This window comes from Podarcis bocagei (assembly GCF_964188305.1).
Source record: "Podarcis bocagei genome assembly, chromosome: 9".
Classification (NCBI taxonomy): Eukaryota; Metazoa; Chordata; class Lepidosauria; order Squamata; family Lacertidae; genus Podarcis; species Podarcis bocagei.
The window spans coordinates 21,111,898-21,138,300 of record NC_138134.1 but is presented as its reverse complement, the minus strand read 5'-3'; the positions used below and the strand labels follow the sequence as shown (position 1 = coordinate 21,138,300).

General features: G+C 46.2%; 1 protein-coding gene across 2 annotated transcripts; it reads right to left on the bottom strand.

Annotated features, from left to right (window-relative positions):
- Window positions 1–395: 395 nt before the first annotated feature.
- BEND4 (BEN domain containing 4) lies at window positions 396–25,855 on the bottom strand. 2 transcript variants are annotated; one of them, XM_081208918.1, is made up of 5 exons: window positions 25,309–25,855; window positions 10,548–11,114; window positions 8,856–8,947; window positions 5,400–5,640; window positions 396–1,342 (listed from the first exon to the last, which is right to left on the bottom strand). In XM_081208918.1, exons 1-5 carry the CDS (start codon window positions 25,787–25,789, stop codon window positions 1,125–1,127), a joined length of 1,599 nt encoding a protein of 532 aa, XP_081065044.1. In that variant the 5' UTR covers window positions 25,790–25,855; the 3' UTR covers window positions 396–1,124. The 2 variants fall into 2 exon arrangements, with proteins under 2 accessions (XP_081065044.1, XP_081065045.1); XM_081208919.1 differs by having other exon boundaries at window positions 1,205–1,342; window positions 5,471–5,640.
- Between the last annotated feature and the right edge of the window lie 548 nt (window positions 25,856–26,403).

Here is a 26,403-nt window from a genome sequence, read left to right as displayed (position 1 = left end):
GAGCAGCTCTGAAGTGTTTCAAGTCACCACCATGAGGGTCTTAGCTCTTTGGGGTTTTTTTTTGGGGGGGGACAGCTGCTCTTTCGCACCTCGGACCCTTCCACTGACAAGCAAATGGCTGAGGTGAATAAGCAGGGGACTCCCAGAGTGCAGGACACTCATAGAGAGACTTGTTTGGTCTTGGCCTGTGGGACTGAGTCGGTGACACTTCTTCAGCTTAAAATATGAAATGTTAACATTATGCCACCTAGGGATGTAGGGGCCACTGCACACCTGGCAGAGAGCAGGAGTGTATTCCTGAATTAGTGATTGTACACAAAACTGCGTGGCACAAGCAAAAGCAAGGCTATACAGAAAACATTTAAAGTGACAGAGAAAGCTTGAAAAGTAACAAGTTATTTCTTGGAACATTTATTAATCTATTAGCAGTATAGACTAGTTCCAGCATCTTTAGGTGACATTCCTGCCCCCGCCCCCAGAAGAGGTAGGAAAAATTCCAAAATAAAATGCAACATGTCAAAACTCTTCCTGATTTAGATGCCTTCCAGATTTAATGAAATGTCACTAACACATTCCTAATCCCTAAAATTGCACATGAACTCAGAAGTGTAAAGTTGTGTGTCAGTGGGGGCTGTGACTGCATTTGACCACTGTGAAGATATATAGAGTTGTGAGGCTGGTTTTCATTGCCACACGTGAGGTGGCAAGATAAAACCGCATCTGAGTTTTGTGTGTTAAGATGGCAGGTGGAGACTCGAATACGGAAAATACAGGAGAGGAAATCCTTCACATAAAAAACTAACATGTAAGGCAGACTCTTCCTAGCCTGGCCTGTTTCCTGACATGCCAACTTTCAAGGTGTGTGTGGCGGGGTTATTATTATTATTTTGCGTGGAGGAGAATTCTGCTACCCACCCACTCAGAAGTAGGTTTGCGTCCTTATATTGTGTTTGAGAAGTCTGGGCTTAGACACTATGGGATTTCATAGGAAGGCCTTGGATGAAACAAGACTCTGAACATGCTTTGGGTTCTTAAGTCACGTCAAACAGCACATCAAACACACAGTCTCTTTCACTGCCCCAATACACACACGTGTGTGTGTGTGTTTTTCCTCCCCTTTGCCATCAGTCTCCAGATCCATCGTGGATGCCCCTGTTGAAGAGGTCGTCTTGCGAACTATGTTGCTCAATCCCTTCGTAATACGAGTTGCCATTGTGGAGGAACGTCCCCACCGCACGACCTTGCCGTGCATGTCCCACGGCATCACTGAACACCTTGTTTATCTGTTCCTCAGAAGGCATCCACCAATCAGGGTTGGACGTGCAGTGCATCCTAATGAATTCTGCAGGAAAATGTGGAGTTAGCAACAGCGGCCCACTGGCACCATTAGCTCGCTCGCAAACTGGGCAGTGGCATGCGGATGCATCGCATTCATACGCCGGGTATATATTCTTGGAGGCAATGCTAAGAGAGCCAACCCCATAGCTTTAACTCCCGCAACATGTAGTCCTTTCTCCAGCTCCCACCAGGGGCTTCAACACACCGTGAGAATTAACACAGTTTGTACTGGACGGCTGCACAGTGTGGGTTTCCAAAAGCATTTCTGGGTTAGCAATTGAGGTGTTTGGGAGGGAAAGGAGTGATGGGATGCGTGGGATGTTAAGGAACAGCAGCAGGAACGCAGGAAAAAGGGGTAGAAAACATCTGCATTGGAAACAAACCGTCTACTGACCAGGACAGTGCTGATTTCATACTAAATAAATTAAAATACTGCACGGAAAAGTGGACATTTTGATTCTGCAAAATTAACACAGGGAGAACACACTGGCATGACTTTTCTTATTTTGCACAACTTATTCACCAAGTCAAGCTATTCTGAACAATGTTGGGCAGAAGATTCCTGCACTGCAGAGGGCTGGGCCCTTGTGGTCCCTTTCCAACTCCACAATTCTGCGATCCTTGTTTTGCTGCTGATGTGGGATGGAGTTATGCAGCACTCCCAAGACAGAGTGCTTACTTTGCCATTTTAATTTTATGCTCCTTTGGATATATTTTTTTCAGCTGTTACTCATAGCCATTGTACATACGTGACTGCAGTTTAATGAAGTTTTCAGAATTTTGAACGACTCTTACTGTGAAATGCTTCAATATTTTTTTTTTTTAATAACATGTTGTCCAGAAATTGAGTTATAAAGGATGAAATTAACAAGAGCTGTAAAAGGGGGGGGGGAGCCACACAGAGACACAGCCTTCTACTCTGCCTGCACAAACTGGCAGGGCTTAGGAAAAGGTGGCTTTCTCCCTCCCCCTTGTAGGATTACTTTGTGTTCTAGAAATATAATCTATGGCTAACAGCTTGGGCCCCATTAAAATTAAAACTCCTCCAAAATAACAAAAAGCCTCAGCGAGCCATTTGGAGCAATAGGTATAATCCATTTCAAATGTTTGGTGCTTCCACACAGTACCCTACTGTGGGGTTCGTGCCGAGCGAGATTTGCTCAGTGTCCATGCAATGCCCTCAGCATTGCTGTCCCACATCACCTTCCCATTTAACGTGGATTATTGTTTCCTGGGAAAATCTGAGAAGTAAAAATAAAACTCGCAGAAAGAGTAAATCCAGATTAAATGGGACAGAGGGTGGGGTGGGGAATATGGGGTGGCATTTTGATGAAGATGATGTTGTGCAGACGCTGCAAAAAAGGGGGAAAATTGCATGCAGAAGCCATACCAAGTCTACTATCAGGGACTGTGTGGAAGCTCCCTTCAACAGTCTCAAATGCTGGGTAGCCACCAAACCAACAGAAATGTGTTCGAAACTCTAAATTATGTTTTGCCTAATTCTCCCACTTAATGCTTGCATGCTTTGACTGGTGAGGTATATATGCAATTTATGTGCAAAAAGGCTTGGCACCTGCATTTTTATTTAGTGTGCAATTGAGCGCCCCAGTGCTGACATTTAAGGACGGTCTCGATCCAGCAAGGGATGGTTACCAGCATGCTGAAGCACACTCCCGTGCCTGTGTGCAGCCAGTGCAAGTTGTGCACCTAGATGCAGATCCACATCTGCACCACAAACCGGGCCCCACTGAAGCAGATGGATGCATCTTTCAAAGTGCATCCCATTCGGAGCCCAAGCTGCCACCGCACTCACATCTGCTGCTCCTCAAGCCTCTGAGGGGAGATTCTGCTGCAATAACCCATGCAGCTCAGCAGGTGCTAATCTTCCTGAGCTGTTAACAGTGCTGCTTCAGGGCAAGCCAGCTCTCAAGCAAGCAGGAGCTTGACAGCTGCAGCAAGTGTGTCTGTCAGGCAACTGAGGTGACAGCAGTCACCTGAGGGAGGGCACACAAGGTGTCAGCCCTGCAAGGGATACCTGGGTCCTGCAAATGCCAGTCAAATGCCTAGTGCTAATAGCAGGCCTGCCAAAGCCACTAGTCCTTAGCGCTCGACTGGAGCCAGTGTGTTTGGCATTTGAAAAGTTCCATTCTGGTGCCTCTACATTTAGATGTCATAAAGGGGAGGTGGAAGAGAAAGAATTTTCTCTCTTCTGAAACGATCTGCTGCTTCACATGGCTATAGCGTGACACAAAAACAACACTGAAATAATCTCGCCGTTGCTCTTTGAAGGTAATAAAACCCATTACCGTATTGACTCGAGTCTAATGCACATCTCTTTTTTTGCCAAATTAAGCTGCGAAAAATTGGGTGTGCATTAGATTCAATGGCAGAATTAGACTCAGGTAAATACGTACCTCACTGCGAGCTCATACTAGCCGGCAGTGAAGTGCAGGTTCTGTCCCACGTCTCCATTGAGGGGTGAGCAGCTGCAGGCCTCAATGGAGCAGTTTAAAAGCTACCGAGAAGACATGCAAGATCCTTGCAGAGGAAGTGCGTTACATCCGCCAGCAAATACTTTTTGTTGTTGTTTCAAGGTTCTGAATATTGAGGTGCACATTAGATTCGATGGCGCATTAGACTCGAGTAAATACAGTACGTCCTGACCTGTCAAGAGAGATTTATGGGTGGAAGCACATTGACATGAGCAGTTGCTGCAGAGAAACCTCTGCAAGGGCGTCATCTATGCCAGTCATCCATCTCTCCCTGGTATTGCTGGTTGCATCTTTTGCTAGTTGTTGTGTACAGTGAGTTGTATGCAGCCACGGCTAGACTGTGGCCATAAGACCAGGATATCGTCTGTTCCATTCCATTACAGATGGTTTCCATATCTCATTAAAAATGGACTTTGGAAACAATTCTATCTCTTATTCTGAAGACAGTGTATTGATTTCAACAAAGAACCACTTTTCATTCAATCAAGGATTAATCGGGACAAGAAAAGCCTCCTGAATTTTTTTCAAACAGTGAATCCAAGTAATTAGATTTGAATGTGTAGATTAATCAACCTGAATCTATTTTATAATCAAGTTTAATTTAAAGTCTGATTAAAGTTTTAGTTGATTTGACTAGGCAGGGTCAATTATAAGCAACTGGACTGCGTTTTGATGAGAGGGGCTTGGGTAAGAACACCCTTTTTGCTATGGAGGCTGTTTTAATTTTGGCTTCCTACGATGTTGGAGAATGAAAAAGAAAATATTAAAGATGGCCTTGTCATGTAATGAGCAGCTGCTTGGGCTTATTACATAGTAAATTAGTGCAGGAAATGCTAATTATCTCCAAAAGAGGACCTCTTTTGAGGTTTTGGCGGCGGGGGAGGGGGAAGAATGCTTCTCAATGCTGCTCAAACTTTCTATATTTATGAACACTTTGCATTGTCTACTGAGGAACCCTTTAGCAGCCTACAGTAAATTCTGGGGCATATTCTTGTCTAGGGCACATGCTCTGTTCACATGAGGCCAGTTGGGACCTCATTGTCACCTAGCAACAACTGAGAACGCATCCTTGAAAACATCCTCACATCTGTGCACTGCAGGGGGAAATGGGTGGTGGTGAGGAGGAGGAGGAGCAGGAGGAGGCAGTCTTCCAGAGACACTTTCCAACCTGTGCTAATTGTCTTAGTGAAGAACCCTTGAGTTCCCCAGAGCACAGTCTGAAAACTGCTGGATAAACTGATTAGACAGGTAAGTGATCAGTCAACCCATCTCCCATCGATTGATGGCGGAACCTAAGCCCCATGAACCCCATGTTTACAGGAAGCTCCCTGTTCCTTCTAGACCAGACATCTCCAACCTGGTGCTCCCCAGGGGTTTTGGACTACAACTACAACCATTCCAACCAAAACAGGTATCCTGGCTGGGGCTGATGCAGTTGTTGTCCAAAGCACTTGGAAGGCACCGGGCCACATGAGAACAGGAAGCTAAGCCTTCTTGCCTAAAAGCCCAAAGCCAATGCGGTGAAATGGAGATTGCGTATGGTGGACACCGAGTGAGAAGGTGCAGTACCTCTGAGACATGTTACTTTTACTGGATCCAGAGGGCGTCTTTCAGGACCAGTGTCTCCTGACTGCACTGACCTTTTCCTTTTCCCAAGGCCGCACGAGTACTTAAGCTCATCGGTGGTGAAGACAAATCGGATGAGGTATCGAAGGAGCCTCCGCCCATCTTTCTTTGAGGAGTTCACTGCCTCGTCCCACTGTTTGCTAGTGATGTAGACAGGATAGTTGTTAAGCAACTGTTTGCTCCCCTAAAAAAATAAAAGAGAGAGAGAGAGCAGAACAGTTTCCTGGTTTTCAGCAGGCTAACAGGCAGAGAAGATGAAGTCAGTTGCCAAATAAAATAAAACAGAAATTAGGCAGCTGTGAAATGCTGACAGTGAAAACATAGGCTGACGGGAACAAGGACTTGCTCATACTGAGAATGAGCATTAAAAAAAATAAGAAATCATTTGCATTTTCTATAACAAGAACCAGTGAGGTATAATGAACACCTTGAGAGGAAAGAAGCTATTTATAATGTACTTTCGCAGGTAGGTTAAAAAGTGTCAAGATCCAGTGATTGGGAAAGCTATTTAAATATAATTTTCTTTCTTCATCTATTAGAATGTGCAAAAATGTCTTTTGAAGAGTGTGATCAAACAGGCCTTTCAATGGCAGCTGATGGATAGCTACTTCAGACGCTACTTTTTATAATAATTCCATTTACATAATTAACGTATTACCTTTTGTTTAACACCCTTAGAACCTGACAGCAGTTAAGTTGCAGGGGAAACTCTAAAGCAAATAAACAAAAGTTACAAACCCTCAGTTCCCAGAGCTGCATGACTATTAATGAATTCTACGTAAAGGCAGGTGACAGCTCTGTGGGGTGGACAATTCGCCCCACAAAATCTCTTGGTTGCTGTTGGCTTAGAATGCCCAGCTAAGGAAGCCCAAAAGCAGGCATTCACCCTGATAGAAACATCTGGGGTTCTATGGAAGCTTCAGGTGGGGTTCCTCCATGAGACGATCAGTACAATGGCTTGCACTCAACCGCCTAATCAAGGCTTGCATTCAACCGCCAGTTACAAGGATGTGCTATGAATATGTTATTGGACACACTCTTAGGGAACAGTTGAAGAGAAGCAACGCTGAGGTCCACCAGGCCTGGCTCAAACAGCCTGTGTGACTCAGAACGCAGCCCAGAATCCCCAATAGCAGGTTAAGGTTCCATGCTGGATGCTAACTAGTTCCTCAGCAGACAAGTCAAAGCAGAGAAGGTTCCATGTAGAAAGCGAATATACCAAACCAGGGGGTGCTGGGCCCCCATGAACTACCCTGGACCTTGGCCTCCCTTTCTTAAACACAACAAGGTAAATCTTGACACACACTAATGATTCAGGGTAACGCTTAACTGCAAGTGGGCCATGCGGCTGTGGAGAAATAGTTATCTCCTGAAGCTCTGGTGTGGGTCTAACTGTAGGTGAGGGACACTGAAGGGAGAACAGGATATTCCAAGCACCTGGAACAAAGTTTCACTCATCTCAAAGGAGCTGAATTGGGTGGCATTTCGAGTCTTATTGGGAGTTTTGTTTCCTGTACAAAGCAAGTGATGAATAGGTGGGCTTTGGGCACTGGAGTTGGAGGCACTAAGATTATGTTACTGTGAATCTCGTATAACCTGCACATTTCTTCCTACACTCCCATACAAAGCTGTTCAACCTATATATTTGTAAAAAGTAAACCAATACCATCTCCTGTGGCAAACATGTAGTAAGATCCTAAGGATGCTTGATTGGTAGCAAGACCCACAGAGTTGAATGGGACTTGCTCCCAGGTAAGGAAGGTGTCGAGAATTGCAGCTTTATATTTCACGATTTGGGAAGGGGAAAGTGTGTGAAACATTGATGTTTGCTTAACTTTTTCATGTAAAGAGTATGCAGCAAATTGCCCTCCTGGTCAGCACAAAATTTAGGTCACTTCGCCTGTGGACATTTAAGCCTCAACGTGTAATGTAAAACCCTATGTCCATATGGCTTTTGGGGGAGGGGTGTTCAGATCTCACCGCATTTTTTTCTCGGAGAGGATATTAAAGTTGACCTAATTACAAATGGCGCTACTCAAATATCTCCCTCTTTTAACATTCCCACCCCTCAATTATTGTTGAGTGTGCGCACAGTGATCTAATTACAACTTGCTGCACAGCACTCTAGACTTAATGGCACTGATTTCTGTAAGTGGTGTGTTTCTGGACACAATAACCCTTTGTGAAAAGTATGCTGTGTTTTGGCAGAAATTCATGTGATGTAGTTAAGCAACTGAACAAAGCACGTTTGAACCTCTGTACCAGCATAGGATGCTATCTATCCACAGAGCCAGACAGAGACTTACAAAACAGAATGAAAAACCTTCTAACACAACCTTATGTGGAAATATGTAAAAAAAGGCAATGTTCAGTTATGTGCCTTGCGTTCCGCTTCAGAGAGGCCTCACCTACACTGTCAATTTACAGTGCTTATATATTTTAGCAACTGTCACAGCTTCCTCTAAAAAATCATGTGAACTGAAGTTCAGTTAGATGCCGAGTGTTTGCTGTTGCAGATCCCTCACCTAATTACAATTCCCTACAAAGAGGGAATCACTGTTAAATTAGCCTGTAGAGAGGGCATGGACCAAAGGCTGCAATTGTTCACCACAACACAGCAATGGAAGATGTTTAGCTGGTGCTAACATGCTAGATGTCTCCCATAGCTGCAGTGAAAAGGGCTCATTTCTGTAGGACCATCTCAAATGATGAATTCAGCCAATGGCAGAAACACACCATCAGCTAATCCTATGTGGAGAGAAGTCCGGATGACAGCTGAAATGGTCACATCAACTGGGCATGTAAGTTTTCGAACTTGGATTCCCGGTTTTCGAACATTTCGGAAGTTGAACGGTCTTCCGGAACGGACTGCGTTCGAAAACCGAGGTTCCACAGTAACAGGGAGTAAGTCTCAAGTTTCTAATGCTTGTCCACTGTATGTATAACTTTCAACATCAGCTGGGGCCTATTACACAATAATGTCCACAATGAGATGTTATCATTCGTGTTAAAGTTTATAATGTTTGATATTTTATTATGCTTTCAATTCTGTTGGGAAACCCAGCCAGATGGACGGGGTATAAATAAATAAATTTATTATTATTATTATTATTATTATTATTATTATTATTATTATTGGCTTGGTGGGGGAAGGACATGTAAACAGCAAATCTTGCACTAGGGTGTGTATTATCAATGTACCTAGGCTGAGAGTGAATGGTTCTCAGTGTCTTGTAAATGTAGTAATGCACTACATAAGATAAACAAGAGTTTTGCTGTTACACTTCTTTTTTTTTAAAGTAAAAGGCATATTCATCCAGCATTGCATTATTTCCCTGTGCCCACTTGCCCACTGAAGTAGCCAGGCTCCAGGCACTTCTTATCACCCCTGTACAGTACCTCTGCTGGCTGCTCTGCTGGCTGAGGAATCATAAGCTGATTGTGATGCTGAAGAACAGCCTTCAAGTAATCTAAAACAGTCTGGCAGGGCACTGTAGGAAAAAGAGGGGAAGTGAGTGCACATCTGCTGCTTATTATTAAAAAGGCAAACATATCAGCGAGTCAAACACCATTTCAGAAAATCCCCAGAACAGTTTTGTTTACTCTTCCTTCCTGAGGTTTGCTCCTTTGTGATGTGCGAAGAAACCCTCAGCAGGACAGCCCTCACCAACCCCTCCCGGGATTGTTGCAAGACTAAAGAAATGCCTCCTTTGGAAGAAAGGTGGGGTAAATATTGGACAGAAATGTAAAATACAGGAAAGGCGAGAAGGGAGAAGAGAATACAGAGATCCTTAAAAAGAGAGAGTCAGAGATGTGGTGGCAGGAAATGTGGATCAAGCATGGGGAAGTTGGCTTGCAGCCAGCCATACTGTGCATGATTTTGATGGGCTCACCCATGTGTCAATCACAAGGCCACCTCCCCCACTTCTCACAGCAGCCCCTCGATCTCCAGCATGAAGCATGCCTCTTAATTTCCATCATTTGGGGTGGATGTGGGCAGAGCAGTTACACCTAGCAAGACCCTTCAAGCTACGTGCAATTTAGTAGATGGGCAAGTCACTAAGTACAGGTGGGTGAGGAAAGCACTGAGTGAGCAGTTCAGGGCAGGCTATTCATGCCAGCTGCCAGCAGGCGTACCCAAACACTGCGAGCAAGAAAGGGAACGGACAATGAATAAACCAGTAGGAACTCTAACATGTAAGACGAAGTTTGAGGCAGGAGTAGGGAGAAGCAGGGGGGAAATGTGAATGGCAAGCGGGTGGATAGAGTTACATCACTGCACGTCAAATTTAGCAGGGTCAGTCCATTGCTCAGTCTAGCTCAATAGACTGGTTGGCAGTGACTCTCCAGGGCTTCAGGCAAGGGTCTTCTAGAACAACGGTGGGAGAGTGAGAGAGGGCAGCAGGCTACCAAATGCTACCTGGCCACTGACACCTTTTCTCATTAAATAGGGGCCTTGAGATACTGATTCTAAAGGATGAGAGTTATCAGAGCATCGTCTATATTGGGATGGCTGATGCAACCAGGGATGATGGGAGTTGGGAGTCTGACACCACCACCCTTGGTCTATGTTAAGTCATCTGAGGACACAGGTTACACCAAAGAAATGTACTGGAGTATATTTACGCCTGTCTCACTGGAATTTGTAGGAGGCTAAAGGAAACTAGCTAAGTAGAGGTTTCCAAAGGGTGGGTGCTACACTCATAGAGGCCCTGCCATCCTATTTGAAAAGGAGGGAACAGCCCTCTGGACTTGGAAAAAATAGATATTCCTAGCCAACCTTTCTGTTGAACAATAGTACTGATAGCATGCTAACCCATTTATTTAATTATGAAGGATGATGTTTTAAGGACGGAACACTTTATGTTAGTTACGCTACTGCAAAGTGACAAGTAACAATATCCTGACACGAAACGTGTTTATTTTGAACTATGCCTCTGCATTCTGGTACATCAAACATCCATGGTGGCCTTGACCCTTAAACCAAACAGCACAAACTGATGTTAACAGGATTTATAGATGGTAGTCATTGGGCCTTGCACCTTATATATCTACAGCACTAGATGTCTCAAATGGTTCGGTTAGGATTACCTGGAATGCTCTCCAGCTTCCGTCGGAGTTCCTCATTTTCTTGTTGCAATGAAATTACCTCCTGCTCCAGCTCTTGGCAACGAGGACAGTAACCTTCCTCCTCCTCCTCCTCCTCCTCCTCTGGAAGCGTGGAAGAGGACGGGTGGCCATGGGACTCGGAGGTTGCTGGGGATGTCCATCCACCCAACGTGTGCACTGGAGAGGTTGAAAGTGGATCCATGTCGGCCAAATGGCCAAAATCACTCAAGGAGGAAGCATTCTGAGATGGAAAGCTTCCAGAAAGCAAATAGTTTTGAAGGGAATCAGTAAAGACTCTCAGAAAAGCAGAGGTTTGCTGCTTCTTGTGCATGTACTGCAGCTCTAGGTCCAAGTTGTCTGACGCTTGGCTATGGACCATTTTCCCAATCTGGCACTGCTCTGGTCTTTCACTAAAGCTCAGGCTCTCCTGCTTAACACAGGAAACCAAAGACTGAGTGCGGCTGTTGTCCAGAAGTTTCCCACCACAGTTTAAAAGACTAAGAACCCGGCTGCACTGCTGGGCAAAGGCATCCAGAATCATACGGCTCTCTGAAACAGAAGAGGAGACAAATCACAGAAACCCAAAGTAGAGACAGTCTAGTTGGCTAGCTGGATAGAATGAGGAAGTAAAGGTAAAGATAAAGGGACCCCTGACCATTATGTCCAGTCGTGGCCGACTCTGGGGTTGTGGCACTCATCTCGCTTTATTGGCTGAGGGAGCCAGCATACAGCTTCTGGGTCATGTGGCCAGCAAGACTAAGCTGCTTCTGGCGAACCAGAGCAGCACACGGAAACACCGTTTACCTCCCCGCTGGAGTAGTACCTATTTATCTACTTGCACTTTGACGTGCTTTCGAACTACTAGGTTGGCAGGAGCTGGGACAGAGCAACGGGAGCTCACCCCATTCGCAGGGATTCGAACTGCTGACCTTCTGATCGGCAAGTCCTAGGCTCTGTGGTTTAACCCACAGTGCCATCTGCGTCCCGAATGAGGAAGTAGATTACAACAAAAATCCAGAATACATTATGGATGAAAACAGCAAGACATCACATAAACACACTGAATTCACCAAGGTCCTGCATCAGCATCAGCATCATAATAATCATTACTGCCTCTCTGCACATGAACCAAACCAGGCCCTGTGTCTGGCACTCAAGGCCCTCCTATTTGTGCCCCTTCTGAAGGAGGTGCAGATGATGGCAACAGAGAACAGGCCTTTTCAGTGGTGCCTCCCCACTTATGGAGTGCTCTCCCCAGGGAGCTATGCTTGGCACCATCACTATCTACTTTCAGGTGCTAAACAAACACATTTTTCTCTAACCAGGAAACTGGCCCTTAATTTGAAGCATTTTAGATATTTGTGGCCCCTTTCAGTTATACCTGCCTTTTATATGCATGGATGTGTTCTTGGCATCCCTCACTCCCCAAATACTTGATGAGGAGAGGTCTGAAGCCTGCTTTCTAAAGGTGGGAAAAAAGCCAAGCGGGTCTCTTATGGGGTGGGAGAGGGGGGACACATGCCATCTGCAATGCTTTGGTGAAGGACAATCTTAACTTTCAGTAGGGAAGGGACATGTTTGTGCAGAACATCCAGACGACTGGTGTATTGCATCATCAGCATGTTGGAGAGGAATAATGGAACTTTAAAGACATTATCTCAGCCCATGCAGAAGCTGCTTCTCCATGACAAGATCCTGTGTGGCAGAGAAGACTCTTAAATAAGTCAGCCACACAAGTAGGGCTGATCACACAGTTCTTTTGGATAAATAGTTCTCACTTGGTTGGGGAAAGTATCTAAAGAGCATTCCAGAGAGCCAGAGTGATGTGTTGCACAACATGATGGCTTTGGGCTGGGAAGACTTGGGTTCAAATCCCTGCTTTGGCCATGAAGCTCAACAGGTGGCCTTGGGCAAGCCCCTATGACTCAACCTCATTAACTTGTTTGCCGCAACAATCACAAACAAAATAAGGTTATGCACACCCTATATGAAGAAAAAGGAGAGGACACAGATGCGGTAGACAGAAGCATATGAGAGAGGGAACTGTCCCCCAAGTGGCAGCTCTGCGTGAACATTCAACATATTTCATGCATGCCCTGATCCCCTTGCTGACAATCAGTGTGGTGATCGTAAATTTTGGCTCGCACCAGCACTTGTTCAGAGGGACCACGGACCAAAGGTGGAAGATACCCAACTGCAAAAATGTCATTTTCAATTCCATTTTACTGAACAAATGGAGGTAAGTGTTGTCAGTCTTCCACTCGGATGCAGAACTCTGTAGATCTCACACATCTGCAGCAGTCTAGTCTACAGACATCTGATGAAAACTTCCATAGGGAGACATACACCTGCAGGGTGAACAATATGACTAATGGCTAGTTTGTCCCCCTTTCAACCAGTCATTCCTCCAGGCTGCCTTTCCTTCATAATCAACCCCACCCCATGTGAATGTAATGTCTACTTTGGCCCAGGTACCCATCCAGACGTAAGACACTGCAGGACCATGGAGAGCTCCCAGGAACTGCAGAAACTCTATTCCTTATTCTAGCCCTGATGGATTCTAAAGCTCTAAGGCCACCACCCAGCATGCTGTCATTTTAGACTCTGGAATGTGTCCAGGGGTGCCAACAGATTTTAAGAGTCCAGTACATTGTATGTAGCTTAGACCCTCCAACCCACTCACTAAAGAGGACACAGATTTGCATAACATTCACATTTGCTCTGCGTCATATGCAAATGTGTGTCCTTTTTTTGCAGGTGGTGTGGAGGACCCAAAAATAAAATAAGTTGTTTCATAGAATCATAGAGTTGGAAGAGACCACAAGGGCCATCGAGTCCAACCCCCTGCCAAGCAGGAAACACCATCAGAGCACTCCTGACATATGGTTGTCAAGCCTCTGCTTAAAGACCTCCAAAGAAGGAGACTCCACCACACCCCTTGGCAGCAAATTCCACTGTCAAACAGCTCTTACTGTTAATAAAATGTCTGACAGACAGAATGTGAACAAATGAAACTTTCCAAGCTCAGCCTGTTGAATTTCTGCCTGCCACACCGTTGTTAAAGGCAGAAGAAGCCTGCTTTCCCTCAATGCCAACCCTAAACCAAAGCCCACCTGAAAACAGACAGCTCTAAACCCATCCTGGACCCATTTGGTGGAAGGAAGCTTCCACAGGAGTCACACAGCTCTAGAGAATGAGACAACAGGAAACAAAAAACTAACGAGAGACTCCTGCTAACATCATGATCAGATGATAAAAGAATAATGAAAATGTAAATATCAGTATCAGCCTCAATATAAGGTTGCCTTCCCTCATTATTCACTCACTCCATTTCTCTTTTGAAAAATATCAAAGGAAGATATTGATTGGAACTTTGTAATTCAAATACACAGCAGTTTTTCATCCGTTTTAATCCTATAATCAGATTCTAGACCTGAAGCTGTATTTACTGTGCACATTTTAATCAGGATGATCCCAAGTTCTCAGAAGTTCTCTGCCTTTTGTATCTCCCCTGCACCTCCTTCCATTCCACAGAAGAAGAAACATATGAATGGAGACTTCAAATAACATTATATATGCTGCGTTAAATATTATGATTTCCCCTAGATTGTAGGAATGATCTACTTTTGATGCCGCAAATTTAAATGTAAATGACTTATCACATTTTAAAATCAGGAAAAGATAAATTTATAGATATGGTAAAAGGTAAAGGTAAATGACCCCTGGAAGGTTAAGTCCAGTCAAAGGCAACTATGAAGTGTGGAGTTCATCTCGCTTCAGGCCGAGGGAGCTGGTGTTTGTCCACAGACAGCTTTCCGGGGAGATATAACACCAAATGAGTATGGAAGCTGTAGCTGTCCTGAGTCTCTTTTATTTTTTACATATTGAAAAAACGACACCACTTATACTATCAGACTATGCTGGGTATGTTCCAACCAATAGCTTAAACCGGGATGACCAACATGGCGCTCTCTAGACACTGTTGGGCTCCAAGGGTGTTTCCAGCCTATTCCTATTTTCAGCTGGTATTCAGTCGCATTTTGGCAAATTCAAGCTGCGCCATTATGGTTGACTGGAGGTCCTGCACAAACAACATGTTTCCCCTAAGATCAGGCTTTCCGTGATAAGGCAATGATGGGAAAACACACTGAACAGTGTTGGTAGCACTTGTTTTGACACAAGACCATCTAACCTCCAGACAAACGAATCAGAATAAATGCTCATGAAATAAGCAATGCTGTAAAACCTTTCTGCAGAGTCACCAGGGTGGATGTGCAATAAACAGGGCATCTGGAAGAACCCATCTCTCACCAGCTCCACTCATCATGGTAAATGATTGGAGATGATGGGAGGTGAGATCCAGCAACATCTGGAAGTAACCATGTTGGCTGCCCCAGCTCCAACTGTTGCAAATCTTAAAACCCATGAGCATCTCTAGCTATACATTTTGCAGTGGTAGATGGACCTAATGGGCATAAGTCATGGTAAAAGAGCAAGCATGCGCGCGCACACACACATATATTTATATGCAGCTTGATATATTTACATTCATTAGGCAGACAATGCATGTTTATTTCTTATGAAGCAACCCAGTAGAATATCTGCATGTTTTCTTTTGTAAGAGGGCTAGTAAGAGATTTTATTTGAAGAAGAAAATTGACCAAAGGAACCCAGAACATTTCCCTAAGTGTCATATCCTCACAGGTCCTGGGGTGATATTCTTAGGAACAATTGTTTATAGCAAGACTCTTAAATCATGTACCAGTGCATCTTCTCTGAAAACTGCAGGTGCCCAAACAAAATTACAGCTTGTGGTGGGGAACGTTTTTGTCCTACTGTAGGAATGGCACCAGCTGGTACAATGAAGGTAACAAGGCGGAACTTAAAACAGTCTTGGGTAGTTTCAGCAACATTTTACATACCAAAATCCCTCAGATCTTAGCCTCAACTGGATGCTGGATAACAGTTCCAAATCCAGTGCTATTAACAACTGTGTGGGTGTAAAGGTTCACAAAAAGAACATAAAGAGGCATGGTGTTTATTTATGTGCTTGGGTGCACTGTTCTGATTCAAAAGGATTATCTTGCCAAAACTAAAACTGTAAACTGGAGACTGAATGTTCACGTAGGAGAAACCTACAGAGCAGAAGGTCTGAGAGTTAGCCTTTCACTTACTGAAGAGGCATTTTGCAACCCTGCTCAAAACGTGCAGAAAAAAGGCACATTCCTTCTTGAACTGAAAACTTTAACAAATCAAAGAAAAACTACTTGCACATGGAAAGTTAATACATCAAGCAAGTCTTAGAACCCTTCCACCCAACTCACTAGCCTTCCAAGTGCAGGAAAGTGGCATTTTGTTTTTAAACCCTGGGGGACTTTCAAAGAGGCAATCCTTGCCTTGATAGTGGTCGGAAGTCCTATAGGTCAACTCAACACCTCATGAAAATAGTCTCTTACTGATGTCATGAAACCAATAAGCTCAAGGTGGCTTTGCATGTGAAGGCAAGGCAAGCTGGAGATTCACACTTCCTCCTTTTGAGCCTCGGGGGTCATGTGCAAATGGTGAACTTGTGAGTTTCTCATGTGGTCAAGATATGGAGACAACTCACAGAGCTTGCAGCAGAGAATGTGTACGTATTCCCCTCCATATGTTGCTTCAGAAGAACAAAAGGCAGTCTTGGGCTGAGCAAGAGGGAACCCCAGCTGATGAAGTATCTCAGCCCCAATGACAAAGCATGAAGGTATGTGTGAGTTCAGCAGAAGGGTAAGGAGGAAAAGGGGGAATCATTCTCCCTCCCTTTTATTTGACCTAAGAGTTCTGAAGTACTGGAAGCAGTATGCCTCTGTGCACCAGCTGATAGGAATAACAAGGGGGAAGAGTGTGGTTGCACTGAGGTAGGTCCTGCACCGCACGCCTGGCACCCACCCCCTCCACAGTGGACGGCGACCCAGCGGCTCGGATCGGATTTGCACAGCCAGCACTGCAGTGAGAGAGAGTGAGTGAGCCAGGTAGGGGCAGAGAGCTGCGAGTGCAAGCGCCCCCCCCCAGATGTTGCGCCCGGTGCGGCCGGACCCCCCTGCACCCTCCACGCTACGCCACTGGGTAAAGGGACCCCTGACCATTAGGTCCAGTCGTGGCCGACTCTGGGGTTGCGGCACTCATCTCACTTTATTGGCCGAGGGAGCCGGCGTACAGCTTCCGGGTCATGTGGCCAGCATGACTAAGCTGCTTCTGGCGAAACCAGAGCAGCACACGGAAACGCCGTTTACCTTCCCGCCGGAGCGGTTCCTATTTATCTACTTGCACTTTGACGTGCTTTCGAACTGCTAGGTTGGCAGAAGGGACCGAGCAACGGGAGCTCACCCCATCACGGGGATTCAAACCACCGACCTTCTGATCGACAAGACCTAGGCTCTGTGGTTTAACCCACAGTGCCACCCGCGTCCCAACATCTCAGACTTGACACCTGGCTAACTAGCAATAGGGAGAAGTGCAGCTACTCTTAGCTTTTTCAACATACATGCTTATTTTACATGGCGTTAGTTGGTGGCAAAGGTGTGGATCTGACCTCAGATGCCACTACAGCCCTGTTAACTAGGCAACTGCAGAAGCTGTCATAAAAGACAGATGGTGTGATACAACCATGTGTCCAATGAACATTCTGGTATGGTAAGAGTACTAACTTAGGGTTGAGGCAGAGGCGATATTTGTCATGTGGTTTGCCATTTCTGTGGTTTAACAAATAGCCATAAAGAAGTTGGGTAGGAGAGATCAAGCCAGATCAGGACCACGGAGAGAGAAAGGCTTTAACCCAGCATCTCAACTGGAATTACCTTGCATGCTTGCAGTTTGCAATGAGAGGAAAGTTCCCATTGGTACCATATTGCAAACATGCAGGGGGATTCGAACTAGAACCCCAATCTCCTGGTCCCAATCCAACCTGGCACCCCACAAAAGGAAACATGAGATGACTACAGCCACAGGGACTGTCTTTCAAGAGGCTGCATTGGGTTTATATAGCTCATGAGTTGTACATTTCTAGAAATACCCCTCTAGAATTTCATGTGGCAGTCTCTTGTTGGGAGATTCCAGGGATTGAATCTGGGATCTTTGGCATATGAAACAAGTACCTTTGCCACTGCCCTGCCTGCCCTGCCCACTTCTAGGTAAGAAGCAAGGCCCTTATTAGGAGGGCGGATCTATGCCTATATGGGCCACTTTTGAAACTGACTCAGCATCTCATACGAGCTTTTGGCCATCGGCCACTGGAAAGACAGGAAACAAATAGTACAGCAAACAGCATATAAAGTAAAACATGCAACCCAGCTATAATGCAAGATGAACAAACTGGGAATAAAAATCACTGGGTGATGGGGTGGCTTAGTGTCATTCGTTAAGACAGGCCTGTAACGTCAAACCATATTTTGTGCAACAGCTCTGTGGAATGTTTGAACAGGGTCACACACCCTAAAAACTAACGTTGTTGTTGTTTAGTCGTGTCTGACTCTTCGTGACCCCATGGACCAGAGCGCGCCAGACACTTCTGTCTTCATGCACAAGTCCAAATCGTGCTATCAGTTCTCTTCCCTCCTCCCTTCAAAAATATTTTTGAATCTACCTTGTGATTTGGCCTTGCGTGCATTGGATTTTGTGCAGGCAGACCCTGTGCAAACATTACAGTGACATGGGCTGTTCTGGAGGTGCTGGAGATAGGACAAAAGTGGAAATGACAGAAAGGGCAATCTCTGCCTCTCACCATGCATACAAGGAAGGTAGGGGAGAGCAACTTCTGAAACGCACACTAATCCATCACCTGAAAAAATCACAAGGTATCCCTGCTTCAGCTCCAAAACCAAGCTCTCCCTATTCTTCAGGTCTGTGTAACTACTCTCCCTGTGGGTTGATTTTCTGGTGCCAGCAATGGTTTTATATAATTAGGTAACTCTCTGCCTGAAGTGACTAAAATGTTTGCATTGTTAACAAGCCTCGTTTTGTATACAAGTCATTCTTCCTTGAAAAACAATCCTGCAATGCTGAAACATCTGTGTCCCTTCAGACACACACACACACTGAAAAATTTTAACAGCAGTTGTACAAAAGTGAAAAATCATAACAGCAACTTCAATATTCAGCTGGTGTGCTGCTGTTTTGCTGCTACTTTCCACAGCAGCTCTGCATATCTCTTACCTAAGCGTACCTTCCATTCTCTTAGACTAATAATGCAATGACATTCTGTATCCAATCATATTTACCAGACAGTTAAATGCCTTCTGAAGGGCATTCCAATTCTGCAAAGACAGCACTGGTGTTTTGATAATGAAACAATATTCTGATCCTTCCTTTCGACCCAGTCAATCTGAACTCCCTCGAGGACATGAAAAGCAGAATAGAAATAATTTACAAGTTTAGAAGACCTGATTATTTAATGTACATGGGGGGATCTACACAGAAGATGTGACAGTGAATGCGGATATTCAGAAAGCTTTATTGGCAGGGCAGAAAGAATAATCACATTTTTAATCATTTACTTTTTCCATTCTGCAAATCAAAGAGATCTTCATGGGATCTGCAGGAACTGAAGAAAGCAATGAGCTATATGAACTTCATAACTGTTGAAAATGTTTGCAGCTTTTTGCAAAAATTATTGGGAACTGTAGCATTATGACAGTGCAAAGAATGCTTGCCAATCACCCTTGAACTGTGATTCTGTTGGGAAAGAACGACTATTACACCAGTTTATATCTGTGGTGTAGATACTCCCTGAGAGAACAAGAGAGGAAATTGATAGGACTGTAAGCAACAGAATGGGTTACACACAGATCTCTGGAATGTGATGATGTGATGTGACACAGCTCTTTGAATTGCATGTCTTGGTCCTACCATGTGTAGAACACCCTGAGCGATCTAGGACGTTCTTCACAACACACACATACTGCACTCACATGAAGCACATCACTTCCGACGGTAAGAGCTGTTTGGCAGCAGAACAGACTCTCATGAGTGGTGGTGGCCTCTCCTTCCTTGGAAGTTTTCAAGCGGGGGTTGGATGGGAAAGGGTTTGGGGTACACCTGTGTAGCAGAGTTAGAGGTGGTCCCCCTCGCAGAGCAGTCTCACACCACAGGGCAATTTGTGCATGCACATGGGCAGGCAAATCACAGGAGTGCTTATTGTCAACCTCCCTTCCAGTCAGGCAGTAAAAAACTCCTCCATATTATTAGCCCCACCAAAATGGTTAGTTCCTTCACACAAATTCCCCAGGGGCATGCAAAGGAGGCCGCTCACAGCACATACAGCTTGCACACTAAGGGAGGGGCATCTGATGGGTGCAATGAATTTGAAGGAAGCAGCCCTTTAAAAAAAACAAATGAAAAACCATTGCATTTGCTGGAAAAAGGCAAGCAGCCATCAAAGCGACCAAACCAGGCTTTCATCCCCCCCCCACTGCATTCTCCTATATAAATAAATAAGCAAAGGCTGTGTCAAAATGAACAGATGAGTTGAGATGCCCATTGCTATCAAAACCAGATGGTTGCCTCCCAGTATTCAGCCTGCTCAGTCAAACCCTGACTATTTTCTTGGACCCTCAGTATATAAAATGGGGATGCTGTTATTTGTGATGGCAAACAAAAGCAATCATGCCTGCCAAGCACATACTATAACAGTCAGCCTTTCAGCTCTGCTAGACAGAAAGTAATTAGAATGCTTTTAATGTCCAAAAGAATGATGCTGATAGGCTGCCACAGATGTGTAGATTTATGAATATTTATACGGTGGTTTATAGCTGACACTTTTATCAGTTGAAGAAGATAAAATATCTGCCTGACTCAAAAGCTTGACAGTCAGGTTAATAAAATCTCATTAAAGAGAATGACCTATGCAATTATATAGGATTTATTGTAATTCATTTTTGATTGTAGTCTGCTTAAAGATGCAATTTCCCATTTCCTGGTGCCAAATTTAGGCTGCATATCAAGAACTACGTGAGCTCTAACACCAAGCCATCAGTAGGAAAAGGAGAACAGAGAGAGGGATAGAGAGAGGGAGAGATTCATTTAACATCTTAGTAGGTTATACCTTGAGAGAGAGAAAATATTTTGATCTACATCTCAGTTAACACTCCCACACCAAGGCTCAATAAATTTATTTATATATATGTATATATTTTTAAAAAATCAAAATCTACATGCACACATCTATTGGGGGGATTTTTTTAAACAGTCTGTTTTCTGCTAACGGGCTGTATCTAGAGTCTGTACATTTTACAGAAAGCCAGTCACAGAAGAGTGAGCTGTCACTCCAATGGTCATTTGTGTCCTGTGTTTTTTCTCACCTCATTGGAGAAGCAGTGTGCCGCTCTCATCCAAAAGATCAGGTCACAAAAAAGCAATAATCTTGATCACAAAGCAGCGGCAATAAGAAATTTCTATCAAATGCTAACCCATTTTCAACAGAAAGGTTGAGGCAGGGCATGGAAAACTTTGTTCAGAGGGTGTCTTAGGTTTTTTATTTTTTAATGTTTATCTAGCAAGAGTATCTACAACAGTTATTACAAAATGAAGAAAAAGTCCCCTTTGGGGGCAGAAGTCATATGTGCATGATGGAGACAAAAAGTAATATAAGAAGCCTTTCGTATGAGCCTGTACTGTACAGTTAGGCCATGTTGAGATTTTTTAAATGCAAGGGGTTGGATTAGATGACACTTGGGAATGGCTTCTAACTCTACAATTTTCTGATTCTATGACTATTCCTGTTGGTAGCATCTCTCCAAGGATTCAGGCTAAGCTCATCCCTATTTCCCAAGAACCGTTTAAGATCTGTTATTATAATCATTTACAAGAGCACAGCCTTTTGCCAGCTCCTCCCACACCTTGAACCCTTTGACCTTTTTTTTTACATCCATATTTTCAGTTCTATCCTATTACTCACCTGAAGGTCGAATGCGCACCAGGGGAGTTAATTTGTTAAATAAGGTCCAAAACAAGATATGCAAGCAAGCTTGTGTTTGTACTTTTGGTAACGGATGAGCATGTTTAGCCTGGAAAAGAGAAGATTAAAGCAGACACAGGATAGATGCTTTTAAATATCTTGAAGGAGCAGACATAATCTGTCACTCCTGAGGTGGGTTCAGACTGCAGGGAAGCAGAATCTGGCTGAACATGAGCAGAAACTTCCTAACGGCAAGAGCTATTTAACAGTGGAAGAGGCGACTTCAAGAGTAGGTTGTCCTTCTTGGGGAAAACTGAAGGAGACCCTGGACACCTGGATGCTGTAATTGCAAGATTCCACAAGACCAGACCTGATACGTATCAGAATGAGTGGGGAGGCGACTCCCAGGCATCAGAGTAGATCCTGGTAGAGGAAGCGAGATAAACTTGAATGGGGTGAAAAGCCCAGTCCTTCAGCTTTCCCCTGGTTGGCTCTCTATGGCAGTGCTTCTGAAAATGTGAGTGGGTCCTCTTGGGGACGTGGAGATGGTCCAAGACTCCTAGAAGGCAGGTGCAAATGGGGTTTTTTTTGGAGGGGGCGCACAGGAGGACATGGAAGGAGGAAGTCACACAGCCAACAGAGAGCCTTTTCTTGCTACCGCCCAGACTGCTTTGCTAACCATGGGAAGTAGCAGAGATGAGCAGGCATCAGATGAGGACTTCTGCCTTCCTTCTTCCTCTCCTGCCTCCTTTCCATGTTGGTTCTTAGAGGGAATCGGAGGCCCAGCCTGCATACTATATGTTTAAGGCAGTATTATACCACTTTAAACAGCCATGGCTTCCTCCAAAGAATCCTGGGAACTGTGGTTTAACTATCAATCCCTCTTCCCAGGGAACTCTGAGAATGGTGGCTCTGTGAGGGCAATAGGAGGTCTCCTAAGAACTCTCAGCACCTGTAACAAACTACAGTTCCCAGGAGCCATGACTGTTTAAAGTGTTCTGGTGCTGCTTTATGTGTATAGTGCAGATGGGGGCATGTAGCGGCCACCTAGCCCACTTCTAACACAGAGTGCCCCCAAGCCACAAATTCTTACAACCACTTGTTTTGCAAAGTCAAGAAAGCCTTTTCCAAACTCAGTGAAAACAGTCCAGAATCCTGCTCAGCAATTAGTATCGTGGAAGGGAGTATTGTGGACGGCAGCAAGGACTGGTCAGAGGAGATCAGGGGTAGAGAACTGAGGGGGCACACTCCCTTTTGGGGAATATGGGCACCCACTGTCCCTTCCTTCCACTGGTAAACCATAATCCCCCAGGTCCCAGCTTCCATTAAAAAAAGAGAAAAAGTTTCTAGCATTTGTAATATTTTAGGTAGGAGACAAAATGTGCACACAGCATTCTCAAATTTTTTTGTGAGAAACTAATCTGCTGCAGATCAAACCTATCCATTCTTAAGGAAATCAGCCCTGAGGAAGGAGAGATCCTGAAGCTGAGGCTCCAATACTTTGGCCACCTCATGAGAAGAGAAGACTCCCTGGATGTTGGGAAAGATGGAGGGCACAAGGAGAAGGGGATGACAAAGGATGAGATGGTTGGACAGTGTTCTCGAAGCTACCAGCATGAGTTTGACCAAACTGCGGGAGGCAGTGGAAGACAGGAGTGCCTGGCATGCTCTGGTCCATGGGGTCACGAAGAGTCGGACACAACTAAATGACTAAACGACAACAACAAATCTGCTGCCCACCTTGAGGGTTTTTTCTCTCTCACTCCTGAAAAATGCCTGCTGATGCCCATCCTGGGCAGCAACCTTCCTAAGGCCACATGCCCAGGGGGGGAAACCGGTGGAGCAACAAGTGGGCTAGTTTCAACGCACATTCACACACCCCTTTCTATCCTTCATCACACAGGTGAACAAAAGGCACTGTCAGAGTTCAGGAGGCATTTCGGCCAGAGAAGAGGGCAAAGCAGGGTCTGTGAGGGGCATGGCTTTGGAAGAGAAGGTGTGGCATGGAGAGAGTCCTGCGGGATGGACAGAGAGGCATGGAGGACTGCATTTTGACCTTTTGGCCTGAGTTTTCTCACCTCTAGATTAAGTCCTGCTGCTACAGTCGCCCTCCATGCCCTTCTTCCCTCTGGGCTAGCAGCTGTGCGACGAGAGGAAAAATGGTGATACTGAAGACAGCAGATTGAATCCAGATGCGGATCCCAACACCAGGAAATGTTCCCCACAATTAGGATCTAAAGCACCCCACAATCTGTAGGGTGTTTTGCACACTCCCTCGCAATAGAAGGCTGGCCGACAGGTAACTTGCAGTCCCCAGAGGCTACTCCCTAGCTTTTCCCAATTTATTCATTTCTAAAGGAAGAGAGTCTAGACTCTCTGGCTCGTAAAACCCTTTATGCAAATTCTTGGAGAGGGTGGGTAAGATGCAGGCTGTGGTTATTCATCAGCAGGCTTAAGGTGCTTTGTGCATGGGCAGAGACTCTTTTTCCATTCTGCTATATATTATCGATGTTTGCCTTCCGGCAGTGGAAATTTTAAACCAGTTCAGAGGGTGAGCTTCTGAAGGGTTGTGGGTTTGAGATGAAGTTGGGGAGGGAGAGGAAGACCTTCCCTCTAATATTTTAAGAACCCACCTATGTGGGATACTCAGACTTACCGTATTTTTTGCTCTATAAGACTCACCTTTTCCCTCCTAAAAAGTAAGGGGAAATGTGTGTGCATCTTATGGAGTGAATGCAGGCTGCACAGTTATCCCAGAAACCAGAACAGCAAGAGGGATTGCTGCTTTCACTGCGCAGTGATCCCTCTTGCTGTTCTGGCTTCTGAGATTCAGAATATTTTTTTTCTTGTTTTCCTTCTCCAAAAACTAGGTGCGTCTTGTGGTCTTGGTGCGTCTTATAGAGCGAGAAATACGGTACCTCCAACCACAGTTTTGAACCTTTAGCTTCACTGATCTCTCTTTCGCGCACCTTCTGTCAAATTATAAACACTTCTCCCCTCTCCAGCTGTGGGGATGCAGCTATATCCAAAGAACCCTACAGCTTTTAATAGCAGGACAAGCAACTCAAAGCCCAATAGCCAAGATGGATCATAGTCAGCTTGCCTAACGCTTTGTCAGCTGCAAGGCCGTTTCCAAGGGATGTCCATCAACATGCAACTCAGCAGCAACATGACGCCTAAACGCAGAGGTGACCTCCTTGGTGTGTGAACCAATGGCACCAGTTCCTCATAAGGACTGGTGTAGGGCAGTTGCCAAGAGCATTAGCTAGGGGACTTCCAGTTCCCATCTCACCTGAACAATGAATTATTCCTCTCGTTCTCAGTTCCCTCTTTGATCTGCAGTACTGTACAGGGACCCTTGGACCAGCCTATACTGTTGCAAGCGCAGGAGTCAAAGCCTAGGGTCAAGGTCCCTTCAACACCCCTCAATAAAATATCTGAGGTGGCCAGACCCCCTTCCGAGTTGATGGGCATTGATATTCAAATGGTGTGCCTGCACCACATCATGTGATTGATTATGCGCATCATGTGATTGATTATTTCCTTCAAGTTGGCACCCCTGGTCGTTAAAATGATGGCTAGCGATCACTCTCAGCACTGCAAACGCGCTTCTCCCCCTACAAAACGGATTGTCGTGTGCTCTGTACATGCCCAGAGGCACCCTTGCTACTTTGCACAGCGCCCTTCAGAATTAGCTTGGGCGTGTGCGTCTGGGTGTCAGAGGGAGGAAGCTGAACTTCTCTCCCCGCGAAGGCGTGCCAGAAGAGGCACCACACGCCAACGACCCTGGCCAGCCCCCTCGGCCAAAGTTGGTACCTGCGCTGAGCTCCAGGCTGCCGCTTCCCTCGTTGCTGTTGCTGCCGCTGCTGTTGCTGCTGCTTGCTGCCCCCTGGTGGCCGTGGCCGTACCTGGCCGACGAGGACGACGACGAAGCGGCGGCGGCAGGAGCCGCTGCCTGGTGTCCCAGCTGCGGAGCCGGCGTCCGGGGCGGGTGGCCCTGCGAGGCTCTGGCGCCGGGGTAGGAGCCGTGCGCCTGGTAAGGCAGCGGGTGCTCGCTGAGGGACGACGACGACGAGCCGACGGCGGGCAGCGGCTGGAAGTGCTGCTGCTGCTGCTGCCCGACGCCCGCCCTGACCTGAGGGATCTCCACCATGGTGGGTCTCTCGTAGCGCTTGCTCAGCGCCGGTCTCCGGCTGCTGGGGAAGGTCTTGAGGGCGCTGTAAGGGCTGCGCTGCTGCTTGTAGATCTTGGCCACGCTGGGGCCCTCCTCCGCCACCGCCTGCATCGCCTCCTCCATCGGCAGCGCCCGCTCGCTCGCGCTCTCCAGAGCCCCGTCTGCCGCCGCCGCCGCCGCCTTCGCGCTCCGGAGCCCCGTCGTGCGGCGCTGGGGGAGACGCGGGCGGGCGGGCGGGGGGGGGGAGTTGGCGGCTGATTGACAGGCGGCCTCGCCAATGCCTGGAGGGAGAAGGGCGGCGAGGAGCAAGCGAGGGAGCCCCCACCCCGCCCCGCCCGCTAATGGGAACGGCCCGGGGTGGGGAGGCGGGAGCGCCTCAGGGAGCGCGGCGCTGCTGGCTGCGCCTCAGGCGGCGGTGGCGGCCGCCGCTTTGCCCGAGAAGCCCGCGGGGGCGCTCGCCGGGCGGACCACGACAAACCCGCTCCGTTCTCTCTGGAGTCCGGGCGTCGCCGCCGGCGCCTCCTGGGGCAACTCCGCGGGACTCCCGCGTAAAAGCGCGCCAAGGCTAGCGCAGCGCGGGAACTTTCCCGCGCTCCAGGCAGGCACGTTTCCTCAGAGACGTCGCGCGGGGGGGGGGGGGGAGGCAGGCAGATTTTAAGGGCGCAGAGGAATCCTGAAGAGGGTCCCCGCTCGCGCCCTCGCGCGCCACTTCTTCGCGTTCTAGCGGGAAAGGAAGT

What these genes read in the sequence shown, in the direction of transcription:
- BEND4 (XM_081208918.1), bottom strand. Translation starts at nt 25,789, where the DNA reads ATGGAGGAGGCGATGCAGGCGGTGGCGGAGGAGGGCCCCAGCGTGGCC. An exon ending in CAGCCTGGAGCTCAGCGCAG is followed by an intron (nt 11,115 to 25,308) that starts GTACCAACTTTG and finishes CTTCTGTTTCAG; the next exon opens with AGAGCCGTATGATTCTGGAT. An exon ending in GAAGCTGGAGAGCATTCCAG is followed by an intron (nt 8,948 to 10,547) that starts GTAATCCTAACC and finishes TTTTTCCTACAG; the next exon opens with TGCCCTGCCAGACTGTTTTA.